The 15,639-nt window shown below is 49.5% G+C and overlaps 1 protein-coding gene across 4 annotated transcripts in view; it reads right to left on the bottom strand.

The window, feature by feature from the left end:
• The window catches only part of LOC114868420 (protein phosphatase 3 catalytic subunit alpha), a 46,765-nt gene that overhangs the window by 2,917 nt on the left and 28,209 nt on the right, over nucleotides 1-15,639 (bottom strand). The window contains exons 5-14 of one of the 4 annotated variants that reach the window (XM_055513646.1): nucleotides 15,212-15,357; nucleotides 14,424-14,563; nucleotides 11,755-11,832; nucleotides 11,354-11,448; nucleotides 5,525-5,650; nucleotides 5,153-5,224; nucleotides 4,075-4,101; nucleotides 3,343-3,427; nucleotides 3,106-3,203; nucleotides 1,204-1,233 (exon numbers count right to left, since the gene is read on the bottom strand). In XM_055513646.1, the coding sequence (XP_055369621.1) occupies nucleotides 1,204-1,233; nucleotides 3,106-3,203; nucleotides 3,343-3,427; nucleotides 4,075-4,101; nucleotides 5,153-5,224; nucleotides 5,525-5,650; nucleotides 11,354-11,448; nucleotides 11,755-11,832; nucleotides 14,424-14,563; nucleotides 15,212-15,357 (897 nt within the window). The remainder of the gene's footprint in view (nucleotides 1-1,203; nucleotides 1,234-3,105; nucleotides 3,204-3,342; nucleotides 3,428-4,074; nucleotides 4,102-5,152; nucleotides 5,225-5,524; nucleotides 5,651-11,353; nucleotides 11,449-11,754; nucleotides 11,833-14,423; nucleotides 14,564-15,211; nucleotides 15,358-15,639) is intronic. The other 3 variants (XM_055513652.1, XM_029171989.3, XM_029171999.3) reach the window with 3 other exon arrangements.

Genomic DNA, 15,639 nt, shown 5'->3' with positions numbered 1-15,639 from the left:
GGGGCTCGTTTTAGGCTCGGAGGAAGCGTGGAGCAGGGCATGATGGGAGGCGTAGTTGACTTGCTGCATAGCACAGGTCAGACACAGGTTATTAGCAGCTCACAGGAAAGACCACGACACAGCAGGGCCACAGAGGATCCACAGGTCTGGACATAAGGCGGACTGTCCTCTGTGAGGCTGGAGAGGAAGTACCGGACAAATCCAAGTAAATAGCAGCTGGCAAACCACTATTTAGCTCACAGTTGAGGTTGTTCTTGCACCGGGTGGTTTTATTTAAAGGAAATCAGCTAATTTTCAAAGAATTTTTCTGCACAAGATTCAATTAACATCGAGATTCTATTCTAGAACTGCAACAACAACGCACAACTGCTCAAGCTGTTTGAAAGGGGAAACTCCGTGGTAAGTTTCATAGCAAGACTTCATGCTTAGGTGTGAGGGCAGAGCAGCGATCGCAGATACGGAGCCAGTGGGCGACGCCCGGCCAGAACTCCAGGCACGACCGCGCGAGCGCGAGCCTCCGGACGACGCTACACGAATGTGCTGATCTGCTGTTTGTCCTAAAAATACATGCTTTGAAATGTCTTCACACGTATTTTCGCACTTCAGCGCTGGTTGTTATAGAAGCGATTGTTCGGCCAACTTCTACTTGGACCCGGTTCTAGCAGACACAGTATGTCGGTCCAGTCGGCGCCGCTGGGACCCCGGTGCAGCTGCCAAACGACCAGACGACACCCGTGCATTCACACCTCCCACAGCGTGCGAGTGTGAATTCGCATTTCCTCGAGTGCGATCTCCCTCCTGAACCTGGATTGTTCGGATTTACCTCGAAAAATAGGCGATATTAAAAACTGAAAAATAAAAAGGCGTCAAACGATCCTAATTTGGCCAATTGCGAGTCAATGGTGGTTTCGTAACCTGTGGACTTGGGTGAAAAGCCACACGCAGCGTTGCTTTGCACTCACTCACAGCTGGAGCCTGTGATTATGAAATCTGTACTATGAAATCCATTCCCCTTTCAAACGTGTGTGACCACAGGATTCCCTAATTACTTACTGCTTTCTCTGTGTTAACACTAAGCCACAGTTTGTTAGCCCAAACACCCAACACACTCTATTCAAGCACCAGCGAGATGGATGAAAACCCAGCGGGCCCCCTCTCTATTGCCATGAAATGCAACAGAAGAGGGCAGCCAGACCCATTTACCTTCGTCAGCCTCAATAGCTTCAATAGTAGCTGAAGAGAAGAAGAGGGGGGTTGCAAAACGAATGAGAGAAGTGAGCAGAGGAGATCATTTGGTCCCAGGAACAAGTCAATGAGCAGCAAAGACAGCCAGTGGCGACAACAGAGGTTAACAGAGGTCATCTCCACATTACAAGACAGAGGACACGTGGGTGTTAGCAAAGGGGGAGGGGTGGGGGGGGGGGGGGGGGGGGGGGGGGGGGCTGAGCTTTGACAGCTTCCACATCTGTGAAAGGAAAGTGAGACGTTCGAGGCAGCGTCTGCGGTCGGACGAGCGCTGATGCGAGACTACGGCTTCACGCGCACGGGGTGAGTGATGTCACAGCGCTGCACGCGCACGGGGTGAGTGATGTCACAGCGCTGCACGCGCACGGAGCCCCGGTCTCACGACAGGAAGCAGCAAGAACCTCCATGTTCAACCACTTACCAACTGTCAGCGAACGAGTCAGCGCAAAGTACAGATTCACCAGGACGGGTCAATGTTGGACCACGAGCATGAGACACACACACACACACACACACACACACACACACACACACACACACACGCACGCACGCACACACACACACGCACACACGCACGCACACACACACACGGCAGCACCAGAACGTGACCCGACTCTGACTGAACGCCTGCTACGTTCTTATCAGGCTACTGAAGGGTAGGGGCTGGACGTACTGTGTGTGAATCACAAAATCAAGGTAAATCTGAGAATGTGTTTTAGTTCCTTTATGATGAACTGATCATCAGCAGCTACATTTAACTCATGAGTCTGCCTCGTCATCAGGATCAGTGGCAACTTCCAGGTCACTACAGGATGTAAACTATGAAACATGTTCTGGGTTGTTCAGTACATGATTCCACACGTGTGCTTTCATATGTTTGAATATATAACATGGATAAGTAACCAAAGTATCTGCTGCTACAGATTTACTGTCTATTAAATTCAGCGATTACCACAGAGCTACAATAACAGACGCATTACGGCTTTTTATGAAAATGTCTAAATCAGTTGTACAATTTTGTGTTTTGTTCCATCTGGGTCAGAACCACCCACACAGGAGCCGTGAACGACATGAACCCAGATCAGCATTTGATATTAAAACCTTCTTCACGTCTGCGAGCATCGTTCAGCAAAGCGGCGGCTGATGAGAACCCGCGAGGGCAGAGAGACGTGCAGCCGATTCCTGCTTCGTCTTGTGAATGAAACGGCGACCGCCGACCACCTCCTAGCCTTCATTCACAGCGGCTGGTGTCAATTCCAATTTCATTCTTCACAGAATCTCAGCGAGTCCCACGTCTAGCACCGCTGGGATCCACAACCACCACTCAGATTTAACTGTAACTGGGCAGTGATTGTAAAGGCCACGCCAGCGTCTCCTCGTTAGGGGAGTGTTTGGAATTCAACAGGAGCGGGAGAACTGGGCGCTAAACTGGTCTCACTGGGAAAAAAACAACAACAACAACAACAGAATACTTGCACAACCGATTATACCTGCAGTTTCTAGGGAGAAAGGAGAAAGAAAAAGATACAAGTGATATGTGAGATAAAGCCAGTGGAATAAAGAGACGGAGATGAGCAGACGGCATAAACAGAGACATCAAAGGGAGATCAACCTGAGATCTGAGGAGACAAAGGGACAAAAATCTGCTGAAAAGAAGTGGGAGCAGGAAACATCACTTACTCAGGACCACTGCAGTTGGAGCTGCCTGAACTAGATTAAAAACAGAGCAGCTGCCAGTGAACCTAGCGAGACGTATACAGTGTGACTGTGTTACTGGCTGGTAGCCACGGCTACAGGAGCGGCAGCGCCTGCGCCCACATTAATCCCTCCCACTGAGCTGGAGTCTGTGGGGACACGTACCGTTCTGCAGCTTCTCCTTCCCACCAGACAGCACTCCACTGGGCAACATGCCTGTTGGGGTCAGGCCCTTCAGCGTCAGCACGCTTTCACTCTCCTCTCTAGAGCAAAGCACAGACACGTTAGGCAACGGACGTCATGAGGAGCGGCGCCGCTGCAGCGCCGGCGGTTTCCCGTCTGCTTCACGTCAGCTTCACGTCAGCTTCACGTCAGCGTCACGTCAGCTTCACGTCTGCCCACCTGAGCACAGAGAACACTCTGGCCATCTTGCCGATGGCGCGGATCTTGTTGCGGATGACCTCCTTGCGGGCCGAAGCTGTGGCACCTGAAAAGGCCAAACACAGTTGGACACGAGGTTCAAACTCACCGATGCTCCAGAAGGATGCACCAGAACACAACGCAATGTGGTTATTGAAGCCTGAAGCCCGAATCCATCCACACATCACACGGGTCATTCTCACTATTGTTCATGCTGCCTGTTCTACCGCTCCTCGACCCCAGAGGCTTCGTTTAACCTGCATTATCTGTAAACTGAGGTCGGTAGCTTCCATGACTCCATATGAATGTTCCTGTGTTTTCCCTGGACACTCAGGGCCGGGATTTGTTTTTCTGGACTGGAAAACAGGACTTTGTTTACAGAACCACACTTTCATGGGCCCCAGGGAGCCAGACTGGAAAATGCATGAGTATGAAGGATGGAAATGAAGCTGATGTGAGGAGAGGCTGAGAAAAGAGGAGATCTGACCAGCGCTTCCTGGTTAACCTCAAATATGCTTACCCCCGTTTTAACCATACAACTAATACAGTCGCTGGGCTGATGCCAGCGGCCTTCCTGACGGAGCTGATTGTTGCCCCTGACTGAAGCGTGTTAATGTTAGGACGCTTTAAACAGTGACATTAGTTGACAGACTAGTTGGAAAGCTGGAGCAAACACTGGACCTCTGAACACACCGCTACGGCCTGGGTTTGTACCTTTTTTGGGGGGATATATTAGCTGTCCTTCTCATGAAACACCCCCAGACGAGAAGACAAGAGAAAGGACAGAGAGATCAGTGAATGGCTGTAGAATGAAAGAGGAGGCGGCGGAGGGGGGGCACACGGTGAAACAAGAGAGCACGAGCGTAAAGAAAAGCGATGCCTTGAACATAAAACTCTGGAAAACATAGAAAAGAGAAATTAGATGAGGCAAACTGAGGTTTGTGACAGAGAGAAGCAGTGAGGTTTGAAATATCAACATAACCAGAACCCATGGAAACAACAGCAAATAAAAGAGGAGGGCAGGGAAATCTCAGGTGAAAGGTCAAAGGACCAATCTAAATGTCAACATAGTGAAAATTAATAACGTATATGAGCTGTGAGCGGGGAAATGTGAAATACACTGAAAGCTCTGAGTGAATGAGACGGAGGAAAATGAGATGTTAAAAGACGGAGAACTGCTCTTTCTCTTCTTTTTATAGAATGATTTCAATTATGTGGCAGATGTTAGAATCATCGGCCACTGGAGAACGCAGACTTTATTCTAATGGTAGAATAATCATACAAAATGACCTGACTTCAATGTTCTGGCTCCCTGAATCCAGACTTTACGTACAGTGAAGCTTCCAGTGGCTGAGTTCACTCCACCCTGCGTGTTTATACAGGGACTCCTGTGCATCAGTAAACACGCAGGGCGGGGGGGAAGGCGGCTGAGGTCATTTCCTGTTTGCCGCCGCCGGGCGTGGCAGGCAGCAGGAAGAGGTCACCTGACTGCAGATAAGCTGTAACTCGGGATCCAACTGATGGTCACGATTTCAACTGGCCGCTATTATACGAAGATAAAGGATGAAAGCTGTGTGATGTAATGTGGTGCTTGAAGCGAGGAGGACGTCCAGCACAAACAGAAAAGCCTAAGTTACAGGCTTTTACAAAACGGTTTTATTCTTTCTGGGGATTTGCTGAAGTTGCTTGTGTCTTTTCACAACAATTTGAAAACAAACTCTGTGTCGGCGCTCGTGCGCGTGAATGCTCCCCGTGGAGACGACGCCCTCTAGTGGCGCCAAAGCAAACTTACCGTCCAGCTCCTCGTCAGTCGTCAGCTCATCATTGGAGCAGATGCTCAGGACGTTCACGAGCATCTCAGTCACTGCAACACACAAATGCTGATTAATAATCACTCTTCATGGGGGGACATTGATTGCGCCGGCGTGACCCTGCACACACAGGAGGCAGAGTCAGCGTGTGACAGAAGTTGTGCTGGTGTTTTTACACACACGCGTCAAGGGACACTTAGTCAAACATTTGATTATACTTTTACACAGAAGGGTTTAACTCGTGATTCTAATATGATAATATCATAACACACAGATCTGTGACGCAGCCTCACACACTCACATATCCAACTAAAGGATCAAGCTAATGTCTGAGAGATGAAACATGCTCTCACCCTTCTCGCCAACGAAGGGCAGAGACCAGGTGAACACGTCCATGAAGTTGGGCAGCCAGTAGGGGTGAGGGGAGCAGTTGAACTGCCGGATGTTCATGACGTTGTTCTCGTACTTCAGCACCGCGGCTGCGGAGGCACAGGAAAGACAAGGACCCCGTTAGAGCGCTCAGCGTGTGCTTCGTGGACACGCTGAAAACCCGTGTGAACGGGAGCCTCCTCGTTTCTATCACAGCCAGGCAAACGCACACAATGCAGTCAAACGGAACAGAGCAGACGGAGACGGGGGACTCAGCCTCCGAGTTCAGCAGAGCACCAGAAAAAGGCCGGTCATGAGGTCCGGTCCATTAGCACCCTGCTGCTAACCGCTAATGCACGGAGCCAGGGTCAGTGTGAGCGCTGGCTTTCAGTCCAGCGTGTTACGAGTCTGAGGAGAGTTTCCCGCGGAGCAGTCGGCGAAGAAACACGGAGGGTTTTTATAGAACCAGGAGAGGACAAACACGAAGCCTCGAGCAGCAATGGGTGCATTAAAGCAGACCAGCACCCAGATATGTTTGAATTATGAATGTTTTAATATTAAACTGAGATGCCTCCGTTGGTTTTAGTGTGTGCTTCATTAAGCCCTTCTCCCAGGGGCTGAACCTCGTCTACATTGTTAAACTTCACCAACACGAATTTTGATTAAAAAAAGTTTCCTGCAGTTTTTATGCTTTCTCATTTTGGGCTAATGATTCATTAGCTGCAGGTGCTTTGTAGAGCTGTGACTGTGCAAAACCCCTAACGGTAGAAAAAACTGTTATTAACACCGACACTGAATCTGGATGTTAATCAAGATGTTGTCAGACGCTGTCAGTCAACCGCTGGTGAAAAAGCCTCCCACACAACGACAGGGAAAAACACGGAAGGTGTAAAAAAATAAAATCAGCATCTGTCAATCTGAGGCAGAAAGTGAAATGTAAATGTGTGCGTTAGGGTTAAAATGGAGGTAAGCAGCATCTGGGGGAGGCAAACTACATCCATTCCCCCTCGAGGACATTTCCTCTGCGTATTGATTACAGCCCCCATCAGTAGAACACGGCCCTCAGTTACAGGATCGGACACACGAGTAACAGGAAAACGTCAGAGAAACACACGACTCAGCGTTTTGGGCTGTTTCAACCTGAGCACTTTTAATTAGTTAAGAGAAAAGCGTCAATATGTGGTAATAAGGGGAGGGAGGGGGGCAGGAATGAGCAGCACATGATGATGACTAGAAACCCTCAAACCCGATTCTCCAGACGACAGCGCAGTGACCAGAGGGCTGTCGTCTCCCAGCAGATCCTGTGTCCCCAGTGATACTGAGCTGTTGCTGCACATCTGCGCTTGTGAAACCGGTCGACCGGCACCAGAGTTCACGTTTCAAACGCAGATGGAAAAGCCACTAATGGAGACGGACTGGAGCGAAGAGGCAGCGTTGGTGAAGACGGAAGGAAGCGCGTGACGCACAGATCTGCTTGGTCAAGAGAGGCTAAGCTCAGTCAAGCTTTTCTATGTCTGTGTATTTCTACGTAACAGACAGGTGAATGAATGTGTGGGTTTTTCCTACTAACTGTAACACATTTAAACACTAATACACGATCCTCAGAATCAGATGCCTCAGGATACGTATGTACAACGTTTTCCTGCTGTATTCACCGTGTCGGTGCATTTTAAATAAGGTTCCATCATAATCACATGGTTTGTGTCCCTGCTCACATAGCGACCACTTCATAAACACTGACCACGGCGTGTCCCGTGTGACCTCACCCATGATTAAGGAGCATTGTGCCTGTGGGCGCTGAGGAACACAAATATATCCACGCTGGATATAGAAGCAGCGCACACGGGAGACGCTTTACCAAGACACGGGGAAAGCGGACACCCGGCGGGGTCACCGCGGGGGACTTTCCTGCCACGGCCCCTTCAGGGTCGGGAATAGCAAGTCATCAAACCTGGCATCCGAAGCAGCTAGAAGCTCCGCTGAGCTATAAAAGCGGTCAAAAAAATATCCTGCGTGGCCGCGTGTGTGTGTGTGTGTGTGTGTGTGTGGAATCAATGGGGCACGTTAATGCATGAAGTGCAGTAACCAAGCGGTCCCTGAAGTATCGCCATGCATTATATTCCACTAGCATCACCTCTTTATTTTAAGCACAAATGAACATAGAGTAAAGACAAAAATCTCCTGCGGGGGAACGTCCGTATGTTGTATAATTAATGTGACACCACTGTGAGGATCAGCGCCCGGCCGGCATTAGCCTGACACCCTGCACTCAGACGGGCTGTGTGTCGATGCGTGTGCGTGGGCAGCGGCTGCATAAACAGCGCGCGCTGCATAAACATCGTCAACGCACTTGATTGAATGCAGCCACGGAAGCTGGGAGGGAAACCGAGCCGCGGTGGGGGAGGGGGTGAGGGGGGGGGGGGGTCAGCTCCCCCACCGATGCTCCTTCAAATCGCATTCCCTTTAAAGGAACGGACGCGGCCCGCGGCCTCCCACGTGCTGCGCGGCGCTGCTGAAGGTCCGCGTGCGACGTCGCACCGGCTTCTTTTTAAGGACAACGCGCTGAGCGAGCAGACGAGGGCGTGGGGATGGAGCTGCACGCGGCTCCCGACGCCACCGCTGGTTTGCTGTAAACGCAGAGCTCGCTGCACGCGGGCGCCGCCACTAGGTGTCCCCGGCGCTCCGGTGGAGGAGGGAGGCCTGCTGCCACGGCAACGCTCACACCAGGCAACACCTGCTCATTCAACATGCATGAGGGCTGCCTCCGGCTGGTTTCCCCGGTAACGAGGGCTGTTTGGACGGCGGGGGAGATTCCCGCCGTCGCGTCCTGACACCGAAGGCCGACCGCGTGCCGGCCGCTGGGCTCAGGTTCCTCTGGGTCACTGTTACAGCCTGGAACTGCTCCACCGCCATGCGTGTGGAGCAGAGCAGCGTTTATGAGCAGAGACCCAGCGGTGCCGTCGCCCGCATCGACGCCATATGTTTCAATAGGCTGAAATCGAGCCGCTGTGATAAATGAAGCGACACAGTGCAGTCAAACTGATCAGTCGAAGGCGGTGGCAGATGACGAATCGTTTGATGCAGCGTGGAACCAGACTGCAGCGACGCTGACGTCCAGCTCCGAGCAAAGTGCAGCTTAATGGACGTGACACAGGAGGTTCCTGACAACAGGCCTCATCTGCGCAGACCTGCGGCAGGTTGACATTTAAGGGTTGTTCTCAGCAGAGGAACAAGCTGAGTCCGAATTGTTTCAGAACAATGGAGCTACTGGAACTTCATCTCCACCTCTTCCCTCAGTGGACTGTGCAAAAGCTACGAGTCGACGATCAATTAACCCACTGCACTACTGAGCAATGAGTGACAGTAAACTCTGGCCGCTCAGAAGGCTCTCTAACCTGGTGTTTACAGCAAACTGAAGGGAGCCCAGCGGAGGAGTGATCACAGACGGGCAGATGCGAGGACGGCGGATCAGCTCCGTGGTGGCTCCCACCCTGCAGGACCTTCAGTGGATCCATCCTGACCTCCGACACGTCACTGACTGAGCTCGTGAGGCTTCTGACACTTCCACCATCTTGACATAAAAACTAGTTTAAACCATGGTTTAACAGCTTTAACGCTTTACTGCCTCGGGCAGAAGCCTAACTGTGCTGGCAACATCACCATGGTTCAGCTTTTATTCCGTCCGAGCACCAGAACCATTACGGATTCAGCTCTTGGCTTTGGGGACCGGTCAATAATGATGCAGCAGAAAACCTCCCATTAATACTAAACCGCCAGCACCTGCCAGCGACAGCCTCCTCCTCTGCGTCGCTCACTCTCCTGCAGTCGGTCCAGGATCCCGGTGAAAACTGCTACATCACGGCTCTTTTCCACAGCCTCCTGTCAGATCGCTGGCTGCTTTGGTTGAGGGGTCAGAGGTGTGATGGACGGCCGCCCAGCGCCTCACACTGACACTGCAGAACCAACACGTTGACGGCTCCAGGTCCGGGCCCATCGTTATTCATGTGCTTATCCTGACTCAGCTACAATTTCATTGCAGTCAAAGCGGAGGAGTTTTCTTGCCTTCCTGTTTGTGTTGCCTCATAGATATTCTCCGCCCACTCCTCTGTAATGGGAGGTGCACTCTCCCCACACGCAGAGGTCTCATTGGTTTATCTGGCCCAGCACCAACACTAGATTGATGGAACCTGCTGATGCCTCCTTCCTCCCCTTTAGGATTTATGTGCCCACTCGATTGGCCATCAATCACGGGACTCTGAGCTCCACCAAGATGCTAAGAGCAGACCAATTCATTACAAGGGCTTCGGTCCCACCACCGAACTCCACCCACATGACTGATTACGGCGGCATCAACGGGACTGCTAGCGCTGAGCTGGTTAGCTCCTGTTCAAGGAGGTGATTGATAAACTAAATAGGGAGCCACACAATTACATAATCACAATGTGCTGAAGCTCTAAGAGCTTTAACATTAAAAGCCTGGCAGACCTTTAGCTTGAAGGATGCTCATTTGCTGTTATTTTTGAGTTTTAAGACAAAGGTCCTGTCGCTGAGACAAGTTTAATGGAGTGTCTGGTTTTCAAGGAGACAGTGAATGATGACAGTAATAGAGAACGTGGGGGAGCTGTGTCTGTGTGTTAAAGGCCAACAGGGCTGAAGACCAGCTCCACATTTACCTCAAGATGTGCACATGACTCAGCGACGCCGGCTGCCAGTGCTAAAAACAACATGCGACCGACATCACTTTGTTTGTTTATATTGTGTTGTGTTGACTGCGAGCCCTAGGAAGATTAGTTGGCATGGAACAAACAGGGTCCTAATAATAAACAACAAACCACACAGACGGTGCCTCGCCGCTTCCCCAACGGCCTTATTGCTCAGAGAACATATCTATTAGAGAAAGCGTAAACAAATTCAAACCAATCTCAAATGAAAAAAAGCCAAAAGCAGAAGGGAAAAGGACCGACTTCCTGGTGTGACGTCCTCATGCAGCACCGCGCTCTGATGTGGCCTTAGATCAGAGGAACTGCCAACCCAGTGTGCACCCGCACGCCTCTCTTCCCATTTCCACGTCCTGTGGTTCGCCCACCGCCGCCCTCTTCCTACCCGGCCCCAACGAGGCCGCGCTCTCTGGGGAAAAGTGCTGAGTCAGAACACAGAGGCGTCTGTGTTGATGCGTGGGCACCAGGTACCAAGTGAGCCAGCACCAGGTCGCGTCATGGCCCAGCAGCTCCGTCCCGGACCGGACCGCACCAGAACCATTAAAGCCAAGGCAAACGAGTGACATCTAAGACTCAAAGTGATTTGTTATCACTGTGCTTAAATATAAATCGTTTTAAAAAGAAGTAAATAATAGTTAACTATTCCTACATGACAGGAGGAAACAAGATTTGTGCTCTGCACTTTAATCAACAGCGCTGCAAGTTGCTGACGTTGGCCCAAAGGCTACAGATGCCGAATGGCTGCAAGCCAAATACCAGATTGCTGTTTGTTCCCTGAATAAAATACTTTAGAGCCTTTTAGACTTCAGTAATGTCAAATGGTAGAAAGTACAAGCAATCCTGCTCACAATCAGCACTCCAGAGTGACGAGTAAAAAAAAGCAGAACCTGAACTCGTGCTGAGGATCATCATCGCAGGAAAAACTACTCGTCTCTATTCTACCGGGGGTCATGAAGCTCCTTAATACAGCAAAGCCATTCACAATGTTAGTAATGAGCCACGCTTCTAAATGTGATGCTTCCCCATAGAAACATTACTATGACACCAGTAATGGTTCCTACTATCAAACTGTAGTAAGATGTTCCTCCTTCTTACCTTTGTTGTTGTAGACATCTAGATAGTTAGGAGCGGAGAAGATAGTAATGAGTGAAGGGAAGCCAGTGGTCTGACTCTTTCTGTACATACGATATCTGGTAAAACATCAGAAGAAGGAGGATTAGTCCCTGATGCACGTCATGTGGGTTAATCATTGGCTTGGACTAATATATAAATGTGCTGTATTTGTTATACATAGTGACATGATAAAACCTGCTTCTCTTGACAGAACATGGACATTTTAGGTGACACAGTGCAACGCCACTTCCCCCAGACCTGATCTCCGGTTACGCCCGAGCAACCTCCCCGAGCACCGGGAAGCTTTTCATTTATTACCCAGGTCTAAATCACTCTGCTGTGTGACAGTGAGACGGAAGAAGACGAAATGCCACAAGACTCACCCAGCATCCTGCGCTTCATGGGCCCGGATGATAGATAATAAGTTATTGTGTTGTAGAAAGTCACACACTGCAGGGTAGCTGTTGAATAATGATACAAACATTGAGTTTACTCATACATAAAAAAAGAACAATCAATAGAAAGAACTAAATAAGTCATGAGCTCTTATTGACTCCGCTCAGAGAAACTGTGGATATTAAACAGAGGTGAATTTGTTCTAAGACCCATCGTGGTTAATAAAGTGTTTCAAACTTCTGGCTTTAAGCTAAGGCCTTCACATCGATTGTGGCGTCCACCTGAAATTTAAAACAGGCTCCTAAATTTCACAAAGCCAATGTTTCTGTGAGCAGAGGTTTGATGACTCACCATGTGAATAATAACCCATAATGTTCTTAACATTTAAACAAGCTTTCGTGCTCTAGAAGGTGTAATCCTTTTAAACTGAGCATTTCATTTCAGGGAGAAAAAAATGTCAGGTATGACACCAGATCCTCGGAAGAGTGATTCTTCCTGGGAGTCTTTTCAGACTGTGAGCAGAGAACAAAAACCTGAGAGCTTCACTCCTGAAGCTGGAAAAGGCCCTGCATGCGTCCATAAGGCTTTGTGAAATTACGACTGATCAAGTGTCCTCTGGGTCATTCAGACGGTACCAACAGCACCAGAATACCCAGAAGCCTGTGCTCCAGTGAAGCACAGGGATGCGAAGCGCTCGTGGAAAACGAGGCTGTGATCGTGTGCTACGTTCTGTAATCCTAGCTCAACGCCCCTGCAAAAATCAGAGCACAACAATAAAAAACACCCACATGCTGCAATCAAAACCCAAGTATACGTTTACTGTAGGCCCTCGATGCAGCGGCGGAGCTGGAGGAGATTCATTTTTCAGCCACTGCAGCATCATAAAAAAAAAAACGATTCCTTCCCTAGAACCACAACTGGCTGCGATGCAGAGCCCAGCCTCACGTCACGCCCTTCAGAGCAGGCTGGTAATAAAGGCTGGATCATTTCATTAACTTTATTGGACTGGCTGGTTTTCATACGCGTGTTTAGCAGATACTGTACCACGTCTGCTGCAGAGGTAAATCACTTTTAATTCAAGCTGTGCGAAACTCCAACTCGAGTCTCGGGGCATGAAGCAGGAGAACACAACAAAGGTCTGCTGGGAGGGTGTGAAATGGACCAACCCTCAAACATAATCAGTGCGGTGTTTAGAGGGGGAAGACATTAGGAATAAATGTTTTACTTAGTAAATACAGCACCATATGGAGTGGACGAGATACAGTTTGGTCCGCTTTGTTTTTCTTCCCATTTGTCCAACAACAGGCCACAGATGTTAATGAGCAACGCGAGGAGTTGAGCAAGAAATGGACTCAAAGTGATACTTAAATGAAATATGCGTAATAACAAAACAAAAAGCATTCAAGCTCATTAATCCACGTTGATTATTTGGCTGCTGCAAGACATGGGTGACAAAAATACCAATGGTTTGAAGGGAGGGAGTTGGCCGACGCCTCGCTCTCACTCTGGCTTAAACTGTCTCATAAATCCTCAGTGCCAGTGTGATGCCAATTAGCGGCCATCTCCTGGGCAGATGAAGTGAGGGATACAAAACAAGACTCCAGAGGAATGTTGACCAAATGGCACAAGGTTAACTGGGATGTTGGTACAACACAAATATGCAACTGTGTCGTTTGAGGCAGAAAAAACAGAACAGGCAGATGCCCAACATTTCAGTCCAGTCCCTTGTCAGTAGTGACACCATTAGTGTGCAAACATTATTATTACGGAACCAGCCGAGGATCTGCAGTTTAATGGCTCCACTAATAAACAACACGGAGACGACTGGGCAGAATCGAGCCTCACAAACCCACAACAGCAGAACTGGGAGTTCATTTCCAGGCACGGACATTAAAATCCTATTATGTCAGTAGTTATAAAACACCTGCTATTTCATGAAAGAAAAACAAAAGGAGAAGACGCATATCGGGAGCCTCGGGACGTTCCTGACTGCGTCCGCTGGCCGCGGGCCTGCCGGAGCCAGGCGAGCATTGCTCAGTCCATAATGAGCCAGGGAGACGCAGGACTGTGCCTCGCGGTAATGTGCCACTTCATTACATTTTGTGACAGTGCGAGTCGCCCGCTCCCAGCGTCTCCTCCGTTTCTTCACTTCGCCGGCTCAATTGAAGGTAATGCGCCTTACATAAATACTGGCGACGGTCTGAGGACGAGGCTCTGGGCTCTAACGCACGCCATGCTCCCCGCTTCGCCTCAGTCGCAGGGCTAAGAAGAGCAAGACGTGAGAAATGGAAACTTGGCGAGAGGCTGCTCTGATTTATCGTCTCTGTGACAACATGATGGTTATTTTTCCCCTGCTCTCGTTTTATGACATTTGTTGATGATTACCTGTCTTTAAGTCCAAATACTCTGTCTTGGAAAATGTTCGCTGCATTGGAAATCACTTAAAACCCAGAGCAATAATGTTTCCACAGACGGGCAGAGCCAAAGTTAATCAGTGGATGATTGATTGTCCTAGAAGCAGTCAAAGCACTCGATTGGACTACAAGCCTTTCAAAATAAAGTTACCAAGATGGCAGCAAAAATCCTTACTTAGACATTGTTACCCAGAGGAAATAAAGGTATCAACCTCTTCTAATTGTAACAGACGTCGGCTCACCTGTAAAAGTAGGAACAGCCTCGCACTGTGTTGTGTGTGAAATGCTCCTGGCTCTTCTCATTCCCGAAGTCTTCCAGTGGGTCGGACCACAGCAGGTCACACATGGGCCCGTACGCTGGAGGCTCTTTGAATCTGTCTAGCTGTGGAGAAGAGACGAACACACGCGTGAAGAGCTGCAGCTCAAGCATTCGTCGTCGCCGTCCTAATGAAACCGTCCGCTGCAGTGACTTACGACCTATTCGCCTCCAAAGGGCGACACGTGTTCGACGCTCAGCAAAGATGGCGCGTTAAAAGCCTCGCTCGTCTTTCAGTACCTGGACGAGTTTTTCCACAAAGGCTCGACAAACTCAATAGCAGCCATTCTTCTGCGGCGTCGAACACGAGCGGCTTCGCTTTCAGCCGGGGATAAGTCTCCCCGACAAAAGCTGGCGGATTACTGCATGTGTAGCATGATGGACACTTCAATAGAGCAAATTCTTTTATGCATGCCCTCTGATTGCAGCCACGAAATCCATTTGGAATTATTGAATTAGTTTGAAAGCAGGACCCGACTCTTCAACATTTTTTAATCAGAGGGAGCGGTGCTTAGGATCCCCCGCGTCCCGGGCCTGAGCAGAACCACTTCGTACATACTGTACGGAGCGGAGCTGCCTTCTTCACAGCACCACATGCGAAAAACAGTCTAGTTCACCCGCTCGCTAGCTTTGAACGGATGCAGAAGATAGACGCCAGTTACCATCAAACACACACTGGAGCTTTATGAAATTAGCATCACAATCAACACATACTTTCCTGATGTCGTCAAGATTTGTGATTTCTGGGGACAGTCCTCCATGTACACACAGGAACTGCTGGTTCATAAGTGCAGCCAGGGGAAGACAGTCGAAGGCGTCCATACATGCGTCATACACCCTCTCTGCATACTTAATTCTACCTGTCATGAGGGGAAACAGGGCAGGGAAAGGAGAGCACGCCAAGTCAAACAACGCTGCTCTCTTACATTGGGCCAGTGTGCTAGTCTAGGATGGAAAAGTTCCCCAAAGTGCCAGAAAACTTCCCATACACATTTCAAAAACGGTGTTTCTTCAGTCCGTCCAACAGAAATAGTTCTGACATTTGTAAATATCAAAAAGGTCAGAAATCTGACAGAATCCTGTAGGAGCCCGGAGGGCACATTTAAGTAAGCGTTTGAGGTCAGCCGCTGGAGCGAATGGAT

The sequence above is a fragment of the Betta splendens genome, chromosome 2 (genome assembly GCF_900634795.4).
Source record: "Betta splendens chromosome 2, fBetSpl5.4, whole genome shotgun sequence".
Taxonomy (NCBI): domain Eukaryota; kingdom Metazoa; phylum Chordata; class Actinopteri; order Anabantiformes; family Osphronemidae; genus Betta; species Betta splendens.
This window is presented reverse-complemented; position numbering and strand designations above follow the sequence as displayed.